General features: G+C 39.3%; 1 protein-coding gene across 10 annotated transcripts in view; it reads left to right on the top strand.

Annotated features, from left to right (window-relative positions):
• LOC139760964 (eukaryotic elongation factor 2 kinase-like) overlaps positions 1 to 23476 on the top strand; it is a 145773-nt gene that overhangs the window by 83439 nt on the left and 38858 nt on the right. For all 10 annotated transcript variants that reach the window (XM_071684767.1, XM_071684747.1, XM_071684754.1 and 7 more), the window contains 4 exons: positions 4969 to 5144; positions 7927 to 8006; positions 13683 to 13837; positions 18473 to 18646. In XM_071684767.1, coding sequence (XP_071540868.1) covers positions 4969 to 5144; positions 7927 to 8006; positions 13683 to 13837; positions 18473 to 18646 — 585 coding nt within the window. The remainder of the gene's footprint in view (positions 1 to 4968; positions 5145 to 7926; positions 8007 to 13682; positions 13838 to 18472; positions 18647 to 23476) is intronic.

Genomic DNA, 23476 nt, shown 5'->3' with positions numbered 1-23476 from the left:
TAGCTCTGCCTTTTGGCAGAGTGGTTGGAGCAGTCAATAGAAGTAGTAGATAGAAGCATGAGGTAGAAACATCAAGTACAAGTAATTCATTGGAACATTAGGTAGAATTAGTAGGTTGGAACATTTAGCAGGAACATTAGAAACACACATTAGGCTGAAGTATTTGGAAGGAACATGAGGTAGGAGCCTCTTAAAACACTGCGTTAAGAGTTGTCCTCTGCCAGTGGTCTGTTAAGTGTGAAGCACTGAAGGCTAAGAAGCAGCACTGGAGTTTACCAGTTATGAAGACTCTTTTGCCGTGGCCACCCCTGTAAGGGAGGTCCAGGAGGGAATGGGCATGAGAGATATAGATAGAGGTAGAATTTTAACAGATACCTGTATCTTTATCTAAACTTAAGAAGCCAGTACTTTTAATGACAGAACTTGATGCAGATTACTGTAGATACTGCTGCCAATTTGCAAGCCTGATGCACTTGAACTTTACACTGAACATCAGTATGAAGTTGCTTCAAAGCATAACAAAATACCTTTTAAACTTATGAGAACTGGAATAAATCTGGGGCAGAGCAATGGTAAAGGCATTTTCAGAAAGTTGTGTTTGACTTTGCCAGCACTGCTGCATTCAGTGTGTCCCTCTTCCCTGAGAGGTTGCCATCTTGCATGGGGTGAAACATAACTAAAGGATAGTAGTGTAACATTGGGAAACATTTCTCCATATTTTAGACCAAATAAGATTTTTTTTATTATTGTACTTAATTGCTGTTTCCTGTGTCAGCAAGGTAGTGCCAAGAGACAGACGAAGAATGGCCAATCCACTCATATACACATACGTATACAAAAATGCCCATACAAGCACATTACATACATGTGCATATCAACATATACATATATACATGCATATACATACACATACAAACACATATACATATATACACATGTACATATTTATACTTGCTTGCCTTCATCCATTCCTGGTGCAAGCCCACTTCACAGGGAACTGTACTGCTACCCCCTGCTTCAGCGAGGTAGCGCCAGGAAAACAGACAAAAAAGGCCACATTTGTTTACACTCAGTCTCTAGCTGTCATGTGTAATGTACCAAAACCACAGTTCCCTATCTACATCCAGGCCCTACAGACCTTCCCATGATTTACCCCAGATGTTTGACATTCCCTGGTTCAGTCCATTGACAACACTTTAACCCTGGTATTCCTTGCACACCTCTCACACCCTGTATGTTCAGGCCCAGATCACTCAAAATTGCTTTAACCCCACCCTTCACCTCTAATTTGGTCACCCGCTTCTCTTTGTTCCTCCACCCCTGACATCATATATCCCCTTTGTCAGTCTTTGCTCACTCATTCTCTCAATATGTCCAAACCATTTCAACACACCCTCTTCTGCTCTCTTAACCACACTCTTTTTATTTCCACACATCTCTCATACCCTTTCATTACTAACTCGATCAAACCACCTCACACCACATATTGTCCTCAAACATTTCATTTCCAACACATCCACTCTCCTTTGTACAACCATATTTCGAGCCCAAGTCTTGCAACCATAAAACATTGTTGGAGCTACTATTCCTTCAAACATACCCATTTTTGCTCTCCGAGATAACGTTCACTCTTTTTCACACGTTTCATTGCTCCCAATACCTTCGCCCCCTCTCCCATCCTGGGACTCGCTTCCACCATGGTTCCATCTGCTGCTAAGTCCACTCTTAGATATCTAAAACACTTCACTTCCTCCAATTTTTTTTCATTCAAACTTACATCCCAGTTAACATGTCCCTCAACCCTACTGAAAATGATAACCTTGCTCTTATTCACATTTACTCTCTACTTTCTCCTTTCAAAACTCAGTCACTGACTTCAGCAGTTTCTCACTCAGATCAGCCACTAGAGCTCTATCATTGGCAAACAACAACTGACTCACTTCCCAGGCCCTCTCATCCTCAACAGACTGCATACTTGCCCTTCTCTCCAAAACTCTTGCATTTTGCTCTCTAACCACCTCATCCATAAGCAAATTAAATAACCATTGGGACATCACACACCCTTGCCACAGACCGACATTCATTGGGAATCAATCACTCTCCTCTCTTCCTACTTGTACACGTGCCTTACATCCTTGGTAAAAACTTTTCACTGCTTGTGGCAACTTACCTCCCACACCATATACTCTTAAGACCTTCCACAAAGCATCTGTATCAACCCTATCATATGCCTTCTCCAGATCAATAACTGCTGCATACAAATCCATCTGTTTTTCTGAGTATTTCTCACATACATTCTTCAAAGCAAACATCTGATTCACACATCCTCTGCCACTTTTGAAACCACATTGCTCTTCCCCAATCTGATGCTCTGTACATGCTTTCACCCTCTCAATCAATTCCCTCACATATAACTTCCCAGGAATACTCAACAATCTTATTCCTCTGTAGTTTGAACACTCACCTTTATCCCCTTTGCCTTTGTATAATGGCACTATGCTTGCATTCCATCAATTCTCTGGCACTTCACCATGATCCATACATACATTGAATATCCTTACCAACCCATCAACAACACAATCACCCCCTTTTATAGTAAATTCTACTGCAATACCATCCAAACCCACCGCCTTGCTGGCTTTCATCTTCAGCAAAGCTTTCACTACCTCTTCTCTGTTTACCAAACCATTCTCCCTGACCCCTCTCACTTCACACACCACCCTGACCAAAACACCCCACATCTGCCACTCTATTATCAAACATATTCAACAAACCTTCAAAATACTCACTCCATCTCCTCACTTCATCACCACCTGTTATTACTTCCCACTTGCTCCCTTCACTGATATTCACATTTGTTCTCTTGTCTTATGCACTTTATTTACCTCCTTCCAAAACATCTTTTTGTTCTCCCTAAAGTCTAATGATACTCTCTCCGCAACTCTTATTTGCCCACTCTTTCAAACCTTGCACCTTTCTCTTGACCTCCTGCCGCTTTCTTTTATACAGTCATTTGCACCCCTTCCTTACATGTATCATCCATACACTTCTCTTTTCTCTTTCTCTAACAACTTTACTTCTTCCCACCACTCACTACCCTTTCTAATCTGCCCACCTTTCTCATGCCACATGCATCTTTTGCACAAGCCATGACTGCTTCCCTAAATACATCTCATTCTTCACCAACTCCCCTTGTGTCATTTGCTGTCACCTTTTGCCATTCTGCACTCAGTCTGTCGTGGTACTTCCTCACTCAAGTCTACTTTCCAAGCTCACTTGCTCTCACCACTCTCTTCTCCCCAACATTCTCTCTTTTTTGAAAACCTCTACATTTTTCACCTTCACCTTCACAAGAAAGTGGTCAGACATCCCTCCAGCTGCCCCTCTCACCACATTAACATCCAGAAGTCTCTCTTTTACATGCCTATCAATTAACACGTAATCCAATAATGGCCTTTGACCATCTCTCCTACTCACATACGTATATCTCTTTTTAAACCAGGTATACCCAATCATCAGTCGTTTTTAGCACACAAATCCACAAGCTCTTCACCATTTCCATTCAGATCACTGAATACTCCATGTACTCCAATTATACCCTCAACTACCACAATACTTACTTTCGCATTTAAATCACCTATCACTATAACCCTGTCTCATGCATCAAAGCTGCTGACACACTCACTCAGAGGCTCCCAGGACACTTGCCTGCCTCTCATGATTTTTCTTCCCATGACCAGATGCATAAACACCAATAATCAGCTATGTATTCCCAGAGGTAACTTGAATTCATGAAAACTGTTTCATTATGTAATATTTTCATAAATGTTATTTCAGGCAGAATGATTTGTCTGTTCCTTTGTCTGTAAGCTGACAATCAAAAACTAAATCAAAATAGATGTATTTTGAGGACATAGTCTTAAAGATTAAGTGAAATAGACAGGGTTAAAGAAGTCCACTTCTTTTACGTTCAACTCAAATGTTCATGAGTTGTAAATTCTACTTATTCAAGTGGGAGTATTTAAAACATTTTTAGTGGTACCTGTTGTTTTATTTCATGATAGAGGAAAATGACTAATTACAGGGAAAATGCACATAGACCTTGCTCTGACATCAGAACTGAGATATGGCATCTGAATATGCTTGTGCAATTGTTGATTGAATTGCCAAAAAGATTTTTGGGTAATCAGGTAATTAGTTTTTTCCTCTCGCATTTAGAATGATCTAATTATGTTCAAATAAATTTTACTCCTCATTTCTTATGGCGCATAATAGTCTTTAGAATTCACACTCACACTTTTCATCGTTTTCCCCATTTCTATCATGTCGCAGAGGTTTTATTGTATATGGACATAGTCTCGGACAAGTTTGTTTGTAAGTTAATTCTGCGCATATTACTGTAGTAGATTATACATTATAACTCACAAATGAGGACTTTTGTCTTTGAATGAAGCATGAGACATAAAGAAAAAGGAAAAAGAAACTACCCCAGTCAGCTAAGCTTTAGCTCTGTATGACTTGTTTTTGTCTTCAGATTGAAAATAGTATTTTTTTTTAACTGTACTCCTCTAACACAAAATGTCATGAGACTATTTGTGAAACATCATACTAGTCTGTATGAGCTATATTTTTAATGAAAAAGCAAATGCTGATGTATTGTTAATCTTGAAACTTTCTCATGCTGGTGGTTCCTCTTGCCATATACCTAATACTGTTTTTTCAGCATTTCCTCATCTCTCCTTCATTTAACTGTGTCCGTCCAAGCTCTAAAAGTGGGGAATGAAGGGATAGACCATCTAAAGATAAGGACCCAAACTGTGTTAAAGCCTGGCAAATTTTTAACAACAGCAGCTCTAAGAAGCAGCTGGCATTATCTGTGTGTTCTACATAGTTTAGTAAATTGAGATTTTTGAGAAAATGAATTAAGGTGTATTCAACTTTATCAAGGAATTTTTTGATGTATTACAGGTAGACATATTCCAAATGGCTATTCTTGAAATGGTGGAGAGAGACGGTAGTCCTTTGTTTCACCTTGAACACTTCATTGAAGGTCATTATGTCAAGTACAATTCAAACTCTGGCTTTGTACGTTCAGAGGCCATTCGCATGACTCCTCAAGCATTCTCTCATTTCACCTTTGAAAGGTATGTATTGTAGGAAAAATAGTGTTTAATGTTTAATAGTGCATCATAGATAGTATGTAAGATGTTTAGTGACATCAGTTTCAGAAAAACAGTTGAAAAATTTAATGATTTATGAATGAGGGATGCTAGTAGGCCCTGGGAGTACCAGCTTTTGAAAGAAAGGTATAGATGGAGTTCATATGTAGTCAAATAAGATGAAATTTTAGTCAACAAATTTATTTGTGTGAGAGCCTTGCTTATTCTGAGTCTGACACTTACAAAGAGGGAAAGGAACTCTGCTCATAGACAAGAAGGTAACTCGCACTCTTTTTAGAAGCGAGGTTGGAAATGGGCTCTGCTTAAAAAAAAAGAAAAAAAAGGAGTGTGCTAATAAGCTTGGAAGATGGTGGACTATGTTCAGAAATGTGGAAAGAAGACACAAATGTTCTTGAGTCCCCATCCAGGCCATCATTTCATAAATTATTATATAGATTATTTAATTATTTATTTATGTATTATACTTTGTCGCTGTCTCCCTCTTTAGCAAGGTAGCGCAAGAAAACAGACGATAGAATGGCCCAACCCAGTCACACACTCACATACACATGTATATATATACACGGCCACACACGCACCTATACATACCTATACATTTCAATGTATACATACATATACATACACGTATATACATATGTATACATACATATATACACATGTACATATTCATACTTGCTGCCTTCATCCATTCCTGTTGCCACCCTGCCACACATGAAATGGCACCCCCTTCACCCCGCGTGCACGAGGTAGTGCTAGGAAAAGACAACAAAGGCTACATTCGTTCTCACTCAGTCTCTAGCTGTCATGTGTAATGCACTGAAACCACAGCTCCCTTTCCACATCGAGGCCATGGTTTACTCCAGACACTTCACGTGCCCTGGTTCAATCCATTGACAGCATGTCACCCCAGTATACCACGTCATTCCAATTCACTCTATTCCTTGCACGTCTTTCACCCTCCTGTATGTTCAGGCCCCGATTGCTCAGAATCTTTTTCATTCCATCCTTCCACCTCCAGTTTAGTCTCCCACTTCTCATTCCCTCCACCTCTGACACATATATCCTCTTTGTCAATCTTTCTTCACTCATTCTCTCCATATGACCTAGGTTCACAAATTCTTTTAAGAGAAAGACAATACAAATTACCAAAAATCTCCACTCCATCTTGGTTTCCAAGCCACCTCACCATTCAGATTTTAGGGTAGTTGTAGCACCCACTCATTCATGCAACCAAAGGATGCATATCAAAGGAGCCTTCTCCAAATGGGTGGAATCACCAGTAGAGTGTCCCAGGGTCCAGTTTTGGGACTGTTGCTCTTCCTGATTTATGTGAATGTCTTGCCTGAAGGTATGGACTCGTACCTGAATATGTTTGCAGATGATGCAAAAGTCATGAGGGAACTGAAAAATGATTAGGATTGCAGACTCCAAAGTTGGTTTGATACATAGGCACATAAGATTCAACCCTAGCAAATGTAAATTACTAGGAATGGGACAAAGTTAAAGGAGGCCTCAATATACTGATTGTCTGGCATGGTTTTGTGTGGGAGAAGGAGTCAGCATTTAACCTAGCCTATCACTAGGGTTTCACATTATGAGAACGGTAAAGGAGACAAAATGTCTTATGGCAATTATCAGAATACCTTTGAAGAATATATAGAGGAAATATTTAGCAAGCTGGTTATATCATACACAAGGCCAAAACTAAAATATTCTCAAGTTTGGTACCTCACCAAAAGAAGCACAAAGAACAAATAGAGAAGGTCCAGAGGAGGGCAACAAAGATGGTACTAGAATTGAGAGAGTCAAGTTACACGGAGAGGCTAAAGGCATCAAAGAGTGAGGGGTGACCTGATCACAACTTTTACATTTTTAAAACAGATCAATAATATGGACATTGAATAGTACTTTTAGAGATTTAGCAATGGAACAACCAGAGAACATAATGTGAAATTAAGTAAGAAGCTTGTTAAAGAAGATGTAAAGAAAACAATTTACTTTTATAAGATTGGTGGATAAATGGAATAGAATGATTGATGACATGGTTAATGCAGACAGCATTCATGATTTTGGTAAGTTTTATAGTAGAGAATGCTCACGAGTGCCCATAGTGTAAGACTCCCTTCCTATACAGTACAGATAGGTAATTACACAGTTAGTGACTTAGGCTACTTAATCACAGTAAAGGGCTGTTGTTTATGTGATTTTAACATTTGTATTTTTTCTCTTTTCATATTTGTTTTTTATCTTGATCTTATACAGATCCTTTTTTTTTTCCTGAAGATTCACTCTGAGGAAAAATTTGAAAGTTGTTTGGAATCTCCCATGAGCCAAGCTTTTGGTTTCTTCCAAAGTTGATCTCACCATTCCAATTCATTCAACATTTTACTCACTGAGCTCATGTGCCTGAGAGAAGTGTTATTTAGAATAGAATTGGAGAGGTTACTTTATTTACTTAATCTGCTGCACTTGTACTTATTGTTCACTAAAGCTGTGGTCTTTTCCAGTGCCATGAAATGAGAACTAGCTGTAGATGTCAATTTGCATGGGTGATCAGAGGGATGGATTCCTGCCTTAATGTTATGTTTTATGAGTACAGTATACAGATATTTTCAACATCATTGTGTTATTTCATGTGTTTTTATTCTGCATGACAACTTAATTTTTGTCTGGCTTTCTTTTTTGCATTTTAGTCAGATTTACCTTTGAATGTTTTTTGCTTTAAGTAATGTACTTTTTTTCACAGATCTGGGCATGAGCTCATAGTAGTTGACATCCAAGGTGTTGGTGATTTATACACAGATCCACAGATTCACACCAGTCATGGTAAGACATAGTATCTTCCATATACACATTATTTTTTCACCTTTGGTCAAAACTTTAAGAGCTTCTGAAAGAGCTCTTGCTTTGGATGGGATGGGGGTTAAGAACTGTCAAAAATTCACAAGAATTAGGGTGAATCCATGAGAATTTTCCTTCTTGACCATTATAATGTTTATGAGGTTGGTAAGATGCTTGTTTGCATACATTATCCTGCACAGATATCTTCGTTAGGCTTGTTACTGTCTAGACTTGAAAAATAACTTTTTGAAAGGAAAACTTGATTGATACTTACAGGGCTCTACCTTTGACAAAGAAATGTTTTTTCACTTTTCATGACCTACATATCTCACTTAAGGACAGAGCCTTCTGAGCATCTTAGAGCATTTTCACTTGAAGGAGATGGTCTTAAAGAAAATCCTTTAAACAACAGAAAATGGCATACCAAAAATTGTTCTCTAGTTCCCATGCTGGAATATTGTCTTCTGAAAGGCATAAACCCAGTGTCAGAGAAGGGAGGATAAGAGGAACAGAGTGACAAAACATCTAACAACAGAAGCCATCTTTATAACATCATGGTCTTCTTACAGACAGCACAAAGCAGGGACTGTTGGCCTCTGTATCCATCTGAATCTCCTCTCTGTTTTTAAAAAAGTGAAAAGCTTTGAATAGATAAACAAAAGTGTTATATAGATAACAGTAAAGTGAAATATTCCTCGAGGAACTTGACTGGACATTAAGCATGAAATTTTGAGAGTTAATGGTTGTGGATAGGGGGCTGTGGTTTTGATGCATTACATATGATAGCTTGAGAATGAATGTGAGCAAATGCAACTTTTCTTTGTCTTTTCCTATTGCTACCTTGCTAATGTGGGAAACAACAATCAACTATGAAAGAAAGAATTATCCTGTATTGAAGTAAAGGTGGGGAATAGTGAACAGTATGAAAATAAGAAAATGAATTGAAATAGAGTAATCCCTACATTATCCATTTAATTTTTTGGAACTTCAGTCTTGGATGAATATTTCCCAATAAATGTTGTCACCAAATGTTTATCTTTCTTTCATACATGTTCGCTGTTTTCCTTATAAGGAAGGTAGCATCAAAAACTGATAGCTGATTCATAAAGGAAACTATCCTTCCATAGCTCCAGCATTTCCTCCTTCTTCTGGAAAGTAATACATGATGGGAGGGTTTCCTGTCCTTTTCTCTTACCCCCTCTTAGTTGCCTTTTACTACACTCATGAAATGTGTGGGCAATTTTTTTTTCATCCTATCACCAGGGATGGAATGCCAAACATGATTAGATTTTTATGTATACACATTGTAAGAAAATTCAGTAAACTTTCTTCGTGATCCTAGCTTTATAAGAAAGAAGTTAGAAAAACAAATTATGGAACCATATTGCTCCCTCAAGAAAATCCAGAATGTAAAAGATCCCACCTGGATTAAGATAGGAGAGCTACAGGCTCCACAGAAAAAATATCTCAGTAGTCTATTCCTTGCAGGAACAAGCAGATGAACATCAAACATCAATGATATGTCTCCAACAAAATTCACCTGTGAAGTTATAGCATTATTGGTGTTACCAGACTCCACCTGCTCGAGTTTATGTAATAAATGAAAATTTGCATGGTAACACCAGGACTATTTCTTAGAAAGAGATCCTAGATAATTACGAAATAATTGAAAATAGTGTCACTGGCTGTCTCATCATGAAAAAGCTTTGAGGAAAATATTAAACATACAGCTTCATTTATGGGTGATTTTCAAAATCTTTCAGAAAAGTCTGAAAGACTTCCATCATGACTTATTGTCTAAAGTTGAAAGTATAGATATTGTGAAGGAGGTAATCTTGAGTATTCTTCATAAATTCCTTTGGATGTTGAGCGAGAAAAGCCAAACTATGAAGATTCTAAAATCTAAAATGTTATGATGGATCCCACTTAAGTGATTAAGAGACTGTACAGAACTTGTGATAAGACTAGAAGTGCTGCAGCAGCCTCGTGAACCATGGCTGTTTATTCCACTTCAGGGTTACTGGAGTCAAGATTCTGAGATTTGATTTATCTGAAAACATTTTTTCTAGAATTTTTCTTGAAAATAGAGAAGAAAAATCTGAGTCTAGCCTTTTTAGTCCCAGACATGGTGTTGATTCCTGCAGTCTTTGAGTTGGCAGCAAAGTGTTGGTCTTAGATGCAGAATAGGGCTACCTCTGAGTACTCTTAATTAGAGGATCCAATTTAAGGCAAAGCTTCCAGTGTCATGTCAGGAGGCACAGACCATGACTACAACAAAGATTCTGCACTACCAGATTCCTAGCTGTGGAAAAGGCTAGAAAACTGTCCCTCACATTTGAGTTAGGTAATAAGTTCAAACCATCCTCTCCACGAGAAGAAAACAGCTTTAATCTTGTTTCAGCAGTTGCTGCACAGCTGTGTTGTCCATTGGAAAGCTGATCGTAATCCCAGCCTCAAAACATATTGAAAGAAAGACATTTGAGGAGCAATTGATTCTTTTCTGACATTATTCCAGTGGACATGCATCTTTCGATATTTGTGGTCCTTTGTAACCCTCTCAAGAGTGCTATACCCATCTGCAATCCAGCATGCCTTACCAGACAGGCAGAGTAGGACCACTGGAGTATGTTGACTATTTTTCACGCTGAATTTGAATATGGGGTTGAATGAAATATATGTTGGGGGACATCAAGGCCTGTAAATATGTAATTGATGATTACTCATTTAGAAGAGTCTGTAATTATTTGGTTTGTATTTATTGGATATTTGTCACCCTGGGGAAGCATTATAAGATATATTCCTTGATTATTTCAAGTTCCAGAGGATTTCATTGTCACATTTCAATTTTAAAACAAAAAGATTTTTGGGCCAGAAAATCCCTGAACTATTACTTGCAATTTTTGGTATTTTTGTGAGGCTAGATTTGCTTGAAATCATCAGTATAAGAAGTATTTCTTGCCAAATTTAAACCAAGGGTTGAAATATATGTAGGGGTACATTAAGGCCTGCAAGTAATTAATGGTTACTCTTTTAGGAGATTCCATGATCGTTCAGTTTGTAATTATTGGGTATCTGTTGCCTTGGAGAAGCATTATGTAATATTTTCTATTATAATTACAAGTATAAAAGCCTTTCATTGTGTCATTTGTCAGTTTTAAAACAAAAAGGTTTTTGGGTGAAAAATTTCCTTGTAATATTTGGTATTATTTTTGTGAGGGTAATAAACTTGCTTGAAAACTTCAGTATAATGACTATTTTTCATGCTGAATCTGAATTTGGGGTTGAAATACATGTTGGGATACATTAAGATTTGTAAATAGGTAAATGTGAATAAGAGTGAGGCTGTTAGATTCAGTAGGGTTGAGGGACAAGTAAATTGGGAGGTGAGTTTGAATGGAGAAAAATTGGAGGAAATGAAGTGTTATAGATATCTGGGAGTGGATTTGGCAGCGGATGGAACTATGGAAGTGGAAGTGAGTTACAGGGGCGAAGGTTCTGGGAGTGTTGAAGGATGTGTGGAAGGCAAGAACGTTATCTCGGAGAGCAAAATGGGTATGTTTGAAGGAATAGTGGTTTAACAATGTTACATGGTTATGAGGCATGATCTATAGATAGGGTTGTGTGGAGGAGGGTGGATGTGTTGGAAATGAGATGTTTGAGGACAATATATGGTGTGAGGTGGTTTGACCGAGTAAGTAATGAAAGGGTGAGAGATATGTGTCGTAATGAAAAGAGTGTGGTTGAGAGAGCAGAAGAGGATGTATTGAAATGGTTTGGTCACATGGAGAGAATGAGTGAGAAAAGATGCATTTTAGGGGGTGCTATGAATATTTAGTGTAGGAGGAAAGCTATTAGAAGCAGTGAGGAGTTTTTATCATGTGAGTAGGTGTGTGTAGAAATAGGTAGAGAGGAGGGTGAATGGTTCCAGGTGAAGGTGGGTCTTTGGTAGGGGTTTGTAATGTCACCACGACTATTTAATTAGTTTATAATAGGGTGGTGAGGGATGCAAATGCAAGGGTCTTGATAAAGGAGCAGTTATGCAGTCCGTTGGGGTGAATAGGCTTGGGAAGTTAGTCAGTTTTTGTTTGCTTGTGACATACTACTGGTGGCATACTCAAGTGAGAAACTATAGAAGTATAAGGTTTAGCATTGCTGAGACAGGTTCATTAGGGTGTGGATTTGAACAGAGAAAAATTGAAAGAAGAGAAATGTTCTTAGATACCTGGGAATGGACATGGCAGCAAATGGAATCATGGAAGCAAAGGTGTTATAGGGTGGGGTGGGGCTGGGGGGTGAAGGTTTTGGGAGCATTGAGGAGTGTGTGGAAAGAGAGGTCACTATCTGGGAGGGCAGACATAGGTATGTTTGAAGGTATAGTTTCCTAATATTATTGTATGGATGTGAGGCATGGGCTGTAGATGAAGATGTGTGGAGAAGGTGGGTGTGTTGTAAATTAAATATTTTGGGACAGTTGGTGGTGTAAAGAGGGTTGATCAAGTAAATAATGGTAGGGTAAGAGAGAGATGTGGTAATAAGAGTATGAGTGGGAGACTTGAAGAGGATGTGCTGAAATGGTTCAGGCTTATAGAAAGAATGAATGAGGAGAGGTTGACGAAGAAGATACACATTTCAGAAGTGGAAGTGACAAGGAGAAGAGGGAGACCTAATTGGAGATGGAAGGAAGGAGAGATGATTTTGAGTGCTCACAAACATAAACATGCAGCAGAGTTTAAAGTAAATAGGAGCGATGTGATGTACAGGGTTTGATGTGCTGTCAGCTGACTGAACCTAAGCATATGAAGCAGTTGGGGTGAACCATGGAAAGGTCAGTAGGGCTTATTCTTGGATAGAAAGGCTGAGGCTTTGCTGCATTAGATATGACAGAGAATCAATATGAGCAAATGAGCCCTTTCTTTCATCTGTTTCTGGCTCTACCTTCCTAATGTGGGGAAATCATGAACAAGTGCAAAAGAAGAAAGAAGATAATGAAAATAATAATATATTGGTTATTATTGATATTAAATGGGAATTTTGCTAGAAGTAATTTCCTTGTTTGAAGGTATTTTTGTTGGGTAAATTTATGTTGAGGATTCTGTCTAAATGACCATTTACCATTTGCTATCCGTAAAATGCAGCTGTATGCACGTGCATATATGTAACTTTATAACTCAGTCATTGATTGTCTTACAAGCAAATAGCACAAAACATTTAAGTATTTTGGCTATATTTAGATGATTTTATATGTAACTTTTTTCACATAATGGAGTGGATCACCATTTCCTTCTACCTTTAGGATAATTGAAAGTTTTTCAGAACACTAGGTCTATAATTTTAGATGATAAAATGGATTAAGATGAAGATTTATAAAAATATTATTTTAGAAATGTATCTCTGTACTATTGAATTAAGTAAGAGTTTGTAACCATTTTACGCTGAAAGTTTAGTCCATGAAAAAGGAAGTTGTATTACTTTCCTTCAAGAACTCTGGTTTTTTCTGTAGGAGGGATCTTTGTTGAAAGAGACTAGTATTAAGTTGATGTTATGTTGTCATTATCAGGATGCAACAGTCTTAACAGCAAAGAAATGAAGAGAATGCATCTCCTGAGGTTATTACCAAAGATTATAAGTTAGGCTCTCCCATCTTTGTTTTTCTTCCATCAGGAAATGACTATGGTGATGGTAACTTGGGCACACGGGGAATGGCTTTGTTTCTGCACTCACACCAATGTAATTCCATTTGTGAGAGCCTAAATCTTACACCATTTGATTTAGCACCATCAGAGATTGAAGTTAATAAGAACATCTCCAACCTTCAGGTATGAATATTAATTAATTTGATTGAAACTTACTTTCAGTCATTATCTCTTAATCATATAAATGATTTTATGTGTGTATTTCTTTGTAAATAGTGATATTGGAATGATGCTGTGATTGTATATTTATGCATTCTGGAAGGGTTTTGAAGTGATTAGTAGAAAAATGTCAAGGTTTGGCCACATGATTAACCACATTGTGGGAACATGCTGAATGTGCATGAAGAAGAGGTGTATATGATAAGGTTTTCAGTTCAAAAACTATCTGAACTTCATGTTGTTTATCATAAAGCCTCTGAAATCTTTCTTACAACCCCTCACCTCAAGCCTAATATGTTTAACTGGATTGTGGATTTCCACATGTTACAGAAGCACTTCCTACATTTTCCCTTTGCAGACTTATCTAGTAGGTGAGACCAGCATCACTATTCATGCCACATCCACACACAAAATAGCATCCATTGTATATGATTCTCAGTCGTACCTCTAACATCATCTGAAATATCCCAAGCCCTAATAAATTCTCTCCCTGCATCTTTTTGTCTCTTCTGTGGTCATCTTTTCCTCACTGTACTTTTTACTACATTACTGTGTATTTGTTTGACCTACCTACACATTAAATGGAGATGGTTAGATTTTGTGAATTATTCATATTATACAACAGCATCATTGTCTTCATTACAAGGAAGTAATGAGACAGAACTTTATCTTATTGTTAATTTCTTTGCTGTTGTACAGAGAAGTCAGTCCCCTGAATGCCTGAAAGGTCTGAAACTGGGTCATTTAGACCAGATTTTGCTCAGAACAGATGATTCAGAACTTAATGGAAGGCCACTCCCATCCCCATATTAAAAAAAAAAAGAAACCCTACCCATTCTGACATGTTCATCTCACCAGTGTAAGTAAGTACATGATACACAGCTGATTAGAGTCACTAAGGAAAGAGATTATGACATTAGTAAGCAAACCAAATATATTCAACCTATTAGTTTTAATTCTTTTGGCTAAGGTATTTATTTAATCCTCTAAACATTTATTTCTGTCAACAGACAGGTAAAGTTAGGTTTGCTTGATATTTTTTTTCATCATACTTAGTCACTGTCTCCCACATTAGCGAGGTAGCGCAAGGAAAGTGATGAAAGAATTGCCCAACTCACCTACATACACATGCATATGCATAAAACGCCCACACATGCACATGTATGCACATATACGTGTTAATTGATAGGCGCATGAAAGAGAGACTTTTGGATGTTAATGTGCTGAGAGGGGCAACTGGAGGGATGTCTGATCATATCTTGTGGAGGCAAAGATGAAGAATGGTAGAGGTTTTCAGAAAAAAAGAGGGAATGGTAGGGTGAAGAGAGTGGTGAGAGTAAGTGAGCTTGGAAAGGAGACTTGTGTGAGGAAGTACCAAGAGAGATTGAGTGCAGAATGGAAAAAGGTGAGAGCAAATGATGTAAGGAGAGTGGTGGAGGAATGGGATGTATTTAGGGAAAAAGTGATGGCTTGTGCAAAAGATGCCTGTGGCATGAGAAAGGTGGGAGGTGGGCAGATTAGAAAGGGTAGTGAGTGATGGGATAAAGAAGTAAGATTGTTAGTGAAAGAGAAGAGAGAGAGGCATTTCGATTATTTTTGCAGGGAAGTAGTGCGAATGATTGGGATATGTATAAAAGAAAGAGGCAGGAGGTCAAGAGAAAGGTGCAAGAGGTGAAAAAGAGGGCAAAGGAGAGTTGGTGTGAGAGAATATCATTAAATTTTAGGGAGAATAAGATGTTTTGGAAGGAGGCAAATAAAGTGCATAAGACAAGTGAACAAGTGGGAACATTGGTGAAGGGGAATCATGGGGAAGTAATAACAAGTAGTGGTGAAGTGAGGAGATGGAGTGAGTATTTTGAAGGTTAGTTGAATATGCTTGATGATAGAGTGGCAGATATAGGGCGTTTTGGTCAAGATGGTGTGTGAAGTGAGAGGGTCAGGGAGAATGGTTTGGTAAACAGAGAAGAGGTAGTGAAAGCTTTGCAGAAGATGAAAGCTGGCAAGGCAGCTGGTTTGGATGGTATTGGAGTGTAATTTTGGTGAGGATATTCAATGTATGTATGATTCATGGTGAAGTGCCTGAGGATTAGCGGAATGCATGCATAGTGCCTTTGTACAAAGGCAAAGGGGATAAAGGTGAGTGTTCAAATTACAGAGATGTAAGTTTGTTGAGTTTTCGTGGGAAACCATATGGGAGGGTATTGATTGAGAGGGTGAAGGCATGTACAGAGCATCAGATTGGGGAAGAGCAGCATGGTTTCAGAAGTGGTAGAGGATTTGTGGATCAGGTGTTTGCTTAGAAGAATGTATGTGAGAAATACTCTGAAAAGCAGATGGATTTGTATGTAGCATTTATGACTCTGGAGAAGGCATATGATAGAGTTGAAAGAGATGCTCTGCGGAAGGTATTAAGAGTATGTGGTGTGGGAGGTAAGTTGCTAGAAGCAGTGAAAATTTTTTATCAAGGATGTATGGCATGTGTATGAGTAGGAAGAGAGGAAAGTGATTGGTTTCCAGTGAATGTCAGTTTGCAGCAGGGGTGCGTAATGTCTCCATGGTTGTTTATTTATGGATGGGGTTGTTAGGGAGGTGAATGCAAGATGTTTGGAGAGAGGGGCAAGTATGCAGTGTGTTGTGGATGAGAGAGCTTGTGAAGTGAGTCAGTTGTTGTTTGTTGATGATACAGCGATGGTGGCTGATTCGGGTGAGAAACTGCTGAAGTTGGTGACTGAGTTTGGTAAAGAGTGTGAAAGAAGAAAGCTGAGAGTAAATGTGAATAAGAGCAAGGCTATTAGGTTCAGTAGGGTTGAGGGACAAGTTAATTGGGAGGTAGATTTGAATGGAGAAAAACTGGAGAAAGTGAAGTGTTTTAGATATCTGGGAGTGGATTTAGCAGTGGATGGAACCATAGAAGCAGAAGTAAGTCACAGGGTGGGGGAGGGGACAAGGTTCTGGGAGCATTGAAGAATTTGTGGAAGGCGAAAACGTTATCTCGGAGAGCAAAAATGGGTATGTTTGAAAGAATAGTGGTTCCAACAGTGTTACATGGTTGCATAGTGTGGGCTGTAGATAGGGTTGTGTGGAGGAGGGTTGATGTGTTGGAAATGAAATGTTTGAGGAAAATATGCATTGTGAGGTGGTTTGATTGAGTAAGTAATGAAAGGGTAAGAGAGAGGTGTGGTAATAAAAAGAGTGTGGTTGAGAGAACAGAAGAGGGTGTATTGAAATGGCTTGGTCACATGGAGAGGATGAGCGAGGAAATATTGACAAAGATGATATATGTGTCAGAGGTAGAGGGAGCAAGAAGTGGGAGACCAAATTGGAGGTGGAGGGATGGAGTGAAAAAGATTTTGAGTGATTGGGGCCTGAACATACAGGAGGGTGAAAGGCATGCAAGGAATAGAGTGAATTGGAACAATGTTGTATACTGGGGTTGACGTGCTGTCAGTGGATTAAACCAGGGCATGTGAAGCATCTGGGGTAGACCATGGAAAGTTTTGTGGTGCCTCGATGTGGAAAGGGAGCTGTGATTTCAGTGCATTGCACGTGACAGCTAGAGACTGAGCGTGAACAAATGCGGCCTTTGTTGCCTTTTCCTAGTGCGACCTCGTGCGCGTGCAGGGGTGCCATTTCATGTGTGGCGGGGTGGCAACAGGAATGGATGAAGGCAGCAAGTATAAAAGTGTACTTGTGTATATATGTATATGTCTGTGTATGTATATGTATGTATATGTTGAAATGTATAGGTATGTACATTTGCGTTTGTGGGCGTTTGTGTATATACATGTGTATTTGGGTGGGTTTGGCCATTCTTTCATTTGTTTCCTTGTGCTACCTCGCCAATGCAGGAGACAGCGACTAGGTATAGTAATAATTCTACATACATACAAAGGCATATACATATATACACATGTACATATTCATACTTGCTGCCTTCATCCATTCCCGTTGCCGCTCTGCCACACACGAAACAGCACCCACTCCCCCCTGCGCGCGCGCAAGGTAGTGCTAGGAAAAGACAGCAAAGGCCGCATTCGTTCACACTCAGTCTCTAGCTGTCATGTGTAATGCACGGAAACCACAACTCCCTTTCCACATCCAGGCCCCACAAAACTTTCCATGGATGTGGAAAAGGAGCTGTGGTTTTGGTGCATTACATATGACAGCTAGAGACTGAGTGTGAACAAATGTGGCCTTTGTTGTCTTTTCCTAGCGCTACCTTGCACACACGCAGGGGGGGAGAGGGTGCTGTTTCATGTGTGGTAGAGTGGCAATGGGAATGGATGAAGGCAGCAAGTGTGAATATGTACATGTGTATATATGTATACATCATTGTATGTATATGTATGTATACATTGAAATGTATAGGCATGTATATGTGCGTGTATGGGTGTTTTATGTATATGCATGTGTATGTGGGTGGATTGGGCCATTCTTTCACCTGTTTCCTTCAGAAAGGAAATTTCTTTAGAGAGGAAATTCAAGGAAACATAGGAAAGAAATATGGACTTTGACAGCTTCCTTTAGTATTATATTTCTTTAGTTCATGTATGAATAGGTTTTTGTTATTGTATATAAATATAAATCTCTCTTTTCCAGTTCTCCTGTAAAACAGTGGTCCGTGGGACTGAAGAAATAGTGGTAACACCAACAGAGGAGGAGAAGGGACATATTCAGGAATATATCCGTATGCGCTCCCTGTCATCGGGATATGTTTCTGGTGATGATAAGCCAAGGATAAAGCTTAATTCTATTAGCTCCATAGATTCTTTGGTAAGGCTGTTGTTTTTAAAGGATGATTTACAGAACTAAAAGAGTGAAGAGAATAAATGGAAAGGAGACAGAAAATTAGATGAAGATTTTGGAAGGAAGTTAGGTGAAAAGTTTCAGGAAGGAGGTGAAAAAGGAAAGAGGTGGATGTAAGAGTGGAAATGTTAATGTGAGAAGTATAGAAGGGAAGTTGCTGAATGAAAAGGAGGAAGTGAAAGGAAGGTGGAAAGATTATTTTGAAGAACTGATGAATGTGGGAGAATGGGAGGCAGCATTTGTGGGATACATGAGCGTGGAGGATGGAAGGAAAAGGATACAAGTGCAGGGGCCTGCAGGAAAATGGGAGGTTAGAAGGGCAATTATGAGGCCAAAGGTAGGAAAGATATCTGGAGAGGATGGAATTATGGCTGAAATGCTGAGGTATGGAGGAGAAGGTCTGATAGAGTGGGTGCATCTTATATGTAATTTAGCATGGAAACAGAAGGTTGTGCCTGAGGATTGGATAAAAGCTTTTGCTGTTCCTTTATTTAAAGGGAAAGGCACCAAAGATGTATGTAGCAATTATAGGGGAATAAGTCTGTTAAGTATACCAGGAATAGTGTATGCAAAAATATTAATTGATAAAGTGATGGAAGTGAATGAATGCAAAATAAGTGAAGAGCAAGGGGGTTTCAAGAAAGGTAGGGGATGTGTGGATCAGATTTTTGTAGTAAAGATGGCTGTGGAGAAGTATTTAGCAAAAGATAAGAAGTTGTATACAACTTTTCTGGATCTGGAGAAAGTGTATGACTTGTTGTATACAACTTTTATGGATCTGGAGAAAGTGTATGACTGTGTCGATTGGAATGCTTTATGGGATGTGTTAAGGTTAGATGTTATAAGGGCACAACTGTGGATGGCGTTAAAGCCTTCTATAGAGGAGCAAATGCATGTGTAAGAGTGGATAGAGAGTTGAGAGAAAGTTGTGTGGTATATATAGATAGGTGTGAGGCAGGGCTATGTGATATCACCATGGCTTTTGATATATATGGATGGAGTGATAAAAGACATGAGAGTAGAGCTAGGGAAGAGTGTGCAGAGATAGAGTGTGGCAGTGAGATGTGGCTAGTAACAAGCTTGTTTGTGGATGATACTGTGTTGTTTGCTGAGAGTGAAGAGAAGTTGCAGAAGGTTGTAAGTGTGTTTTATGATGTGTGTAAGCATAGGCAATTGAAGGTAAATGCAAGTAAAAGTAAAGTAATGGTGTTTGAAGGAAACAGAGTGAAAGTATAGGTTTTGTAAAACCCTATAGAGTGAAAGAAGAAAGTGTACTAAATTGTGCTTTGGATATAGGGGGAGAAAGACTGGAAGAAGTGAGAATTTAAGCATCAAGAAGCTGTCTTGGGTAAGTGTGGTGATATGGAAGGAAAGATAAGGGAGAGAACAGTGCAGGGTAGAATAATGAAAGGCAGAGGTGTAAGTATGGAAATGAAGAGAGGATTAAGGGACTGCATGGTCCTTCCAACCCTGATCTATGCAGCCAAAACATGGACATGGAACGAGTCACAGAGGTCAAGAATCCAGGCTTTGGAAATGTGTCATTTGAGAAGGCCATGTGATGTGACTAGATGGAATGAAGAAAGAAATGAAGGGGTGTATGGGAGGTGAGGTATGGCAGAGAATGCAAAGAGAATGAATTGTGGAATAGCAAAATGGGTGAAACGTATTACTTTGAGGTGGTTTTGACATGTGGTAGGAATGCAAAAGGGGAGTTTACAAGGAATACTGGAGGGAGAGAAATTGTGGAAGAATGCATGGAATGGTGTATGTGTGGCAGGCATGTAAGGACAGGGATAAGTGGAGACTCTGTTGTGGCCACCCCTTGAGGGGAGTTCCCAGAGGGAACAGGCATCAGAGATATAGATAGATAGATAGATAGATTTGAAAGAAAGTGCAAAAGAAAGGAGGGGCTGGAGATTAAGAGATGGAGTAGGATACTTTCATTTGATATCAGATAAGATTGTTGACCAATGGAAGAAGTACGAAAAAGAATGGCATCAAAACATGGGAATGAGGGAGGAAGATTATGCTTAGGGATGGAGAAAGTGGCAGGAAGAATTCCAGTATAGGAAACAAAATCCAACGAGGATATATAGGTAGGTATAAGAGGGTTAGAGACAGGAAAATTGGTGGATAATAGGCTGAAGGTCTTGGCAGCATTGAGGAATGTATATGGGAAGAGAGGTCACCTTCTGGAAGGACAAAAATGGTAGTCCTGTTGGTGTTGTATGGATGCAAGGCATGGGCTCTAGATGAGAATGTACTGATGAGGGTGAATGTGTTGGAAATGAAATGTTTCATGGCAATGTATGGTGTGAGGAGGGTCGATTGTGTAAGAAATGATAGGGTAAGGGAGAGATGTAGTGATCGGGGGATTATGGTTGAGAACTGGAGAGTTGGTTCCAGAATTGTTTGGATTTGTGGTGAGAATGAGTAAGGAGAGGCTGACAAAGAGGATATATGTGCCAGAAGTTGAGGGGACAAGAAGAACGGGGTTATAGAATTGGAGATGTATGGATGGAGTAGAAAAAGGTTTTGAGCACTCAGGAGTCACATGCTGTCACTGCAGTGTATCAGGATGTATGAATTGGCGGGAGGAAACCATATAGATGTCTTTATGGCTTGGTTATGGATTGTGGGCTGTGGCTTTAGGGCAAATTCATGTGACAGTTAGAGAATGTGACTGAATGAGTCCATTTCTTCCTCTCTTACTGATGCTTCTTTGTTAAAGCAAGAATTTACTAATATGTATGAAATAAAAGAAAATGTAGCAATGAATATGTAATATGAAAAAATAAAAGATGAAAGCAGAGGGCAGCAATCAAGGGTGGAGAAGAGTAGAATGTGTATGTTATGATTTTTTTAATTTCTTTCATGCATTCGTGCTGTTTCCTGTTGGGTGGCATGGTGTCTGGAATGGATGACAATGAGCAAGTATGAATGTGTACTTGTGTATATATGTATGTTTATGTGCATGTATATCTGTGTATGTATACATACGTGTATGTGTGTTTATTTATTTATTTTATTATTGGGGAAGAGCAGTGTGGTTTCAGAAGTGGTAGAGGATGTGTGGATCAGGTGTTTGCTTTGAAGAATGTATGTGAGAAATACTTAGAAAAGCAAATGGATTTGTATGTAGCATTTATGGATCTGGAGAAGGCATATGATAGAGTTGATAGAGATGCTCTGTGGAAGGTATTAAGAATATATGGTGTGGGAGGCAAGTTGTTAGAAGCAGTGAAAAGTTTTTATCGAGGATGTAAGGCATGTGTACGTGTAGGAAGAGAGGAAAGTGATTGGTTCTCAGTGAATGTAGGTTTGCGGCAGGGGTGTGTGATGTCTCCATGGTTGTTTAATTTGTTTATGGATGGGGTTGTTAGGGAGGTAAATGCAAGAGTTTTGGAAAGAGGGGCAAGTATGAAGTCTGTTGGGGATGAGAGAGCTTGGGAAGTGAGTCAGTTGTTGTTCGCTGATGATACAGCGCTGGTGGCGGATTCATGTGAGAAACTGCAGAAGCTGGTGACGGAGTTTGGTAAAGTGTGTGGAAGAAGAAAGTTAAGAGTAAATGTGAATAAGAGCAAGGTTATTAGGTACAGTAGGGTTGAGGGTCAAGTCAATTGGGAGGTGAGTTTGAATGGAGAAAAACTGGAGGAAGTGAAGTGTTTTAGATATCTGGGAGTGGATCTGTCAGCGGATGGAACCATGGAAGCGGAAGTGGATCATAGGGTGGGGGAGGGGGCGAAAATTTTGGGAGCCTTGAAGAATGTGTGGAAGTCGAGAACATTATCCCGGAAAGCAAAAATGGGTATGTTTGAAGGAATAGTGGTTCCAACAATGTTGTATGGTTGCGAGGCGTGGGCTATGGATAGAGTTGTGCGCAGGAGGATGGATGTGCTGGAAATGAGATGTTTGAGGACAATGTGTGGTGTGAGGTGGTTTGATCGAGTAAGTAACGTAAGGGTAAGAGAGATGTGTGGAAATAAAAAGAGCGTGGTTGAGAGAGCAGAAGAGGGTGTTTTGAAATGGTTTGGGCACATGGAGAGAATGAGTGAGGAAAGATTGACCAAGAGGATATATGTGTCGGAGGTGGAGGGAACGAGGAGAAGAGGGAGACCAAATTGGAGGTGGAAAGATGGAGTGAAAAGGATTTTGTGTGATCGGGGCCTGAACATGCAGGAGGGTGAAAGGAGGGCAAGAAATAGAGTGAATTGGAGCGATGTGGTATACAGGGGTTGACGTGCTGTCAGTGGATTGAATCAAGGCATGTGAAGCGTCCGGGGTAAACCATGGAAAGCTGTGTAGGTATGTATATTTGCGTGTGTGGACGTGTGTATGTACATGTGTATGGGGGGGGGGTTGGGCCATTTCTTTCGTCTGTTTCCTTGCGCTACCTCGCAGACGCGGGAGACAGCGACAAGGTAAAAAAAAAAAAAAAAAAAAAAAAAAAAAAAAAAAAAAAAAATTATACTTTGTCGCCGTCTCCCGCGTTAGCGAGGTAGTGCAAGGAAACAGACGAAAGAATGGCCCAATCCACCCACATACACATGTATATACATGCACGTCCACACATGCACATATACATACCTATACATCTCAACATATACATATATATACACACACAGATATATACATATATTCACATGTACATAATTCATACTGACTGCTCTTATTCATTCCCGTCGCCACATGAAATAACAACCCCCTACCCCTGCATGTGCATGAGGGAGCGCTAGGAAAAGACAACAAAGGCCACATTCATTCACACTCAGTCTCTAGCTCATTCATTCACAC

This window comes from Panulirus ornatus, chromosome 3 (genome assembly GCF_036320965.1).
Source record: "Panulirus ornatus isolate Po-2019 chromosome 3, ASM3632096v1, whole genome shotgun sequence".
In the NCBI taxonomy this organism is placed as follows: Eukaryota; Metazoa; Arthropoda; class Malacostraca; order Decapoda; family Palinuridae; genus Panulirus; species Panulirus ornatus.
This window is presented reverse-complemented; position numbering and strand designations above follow the sequence as displayed.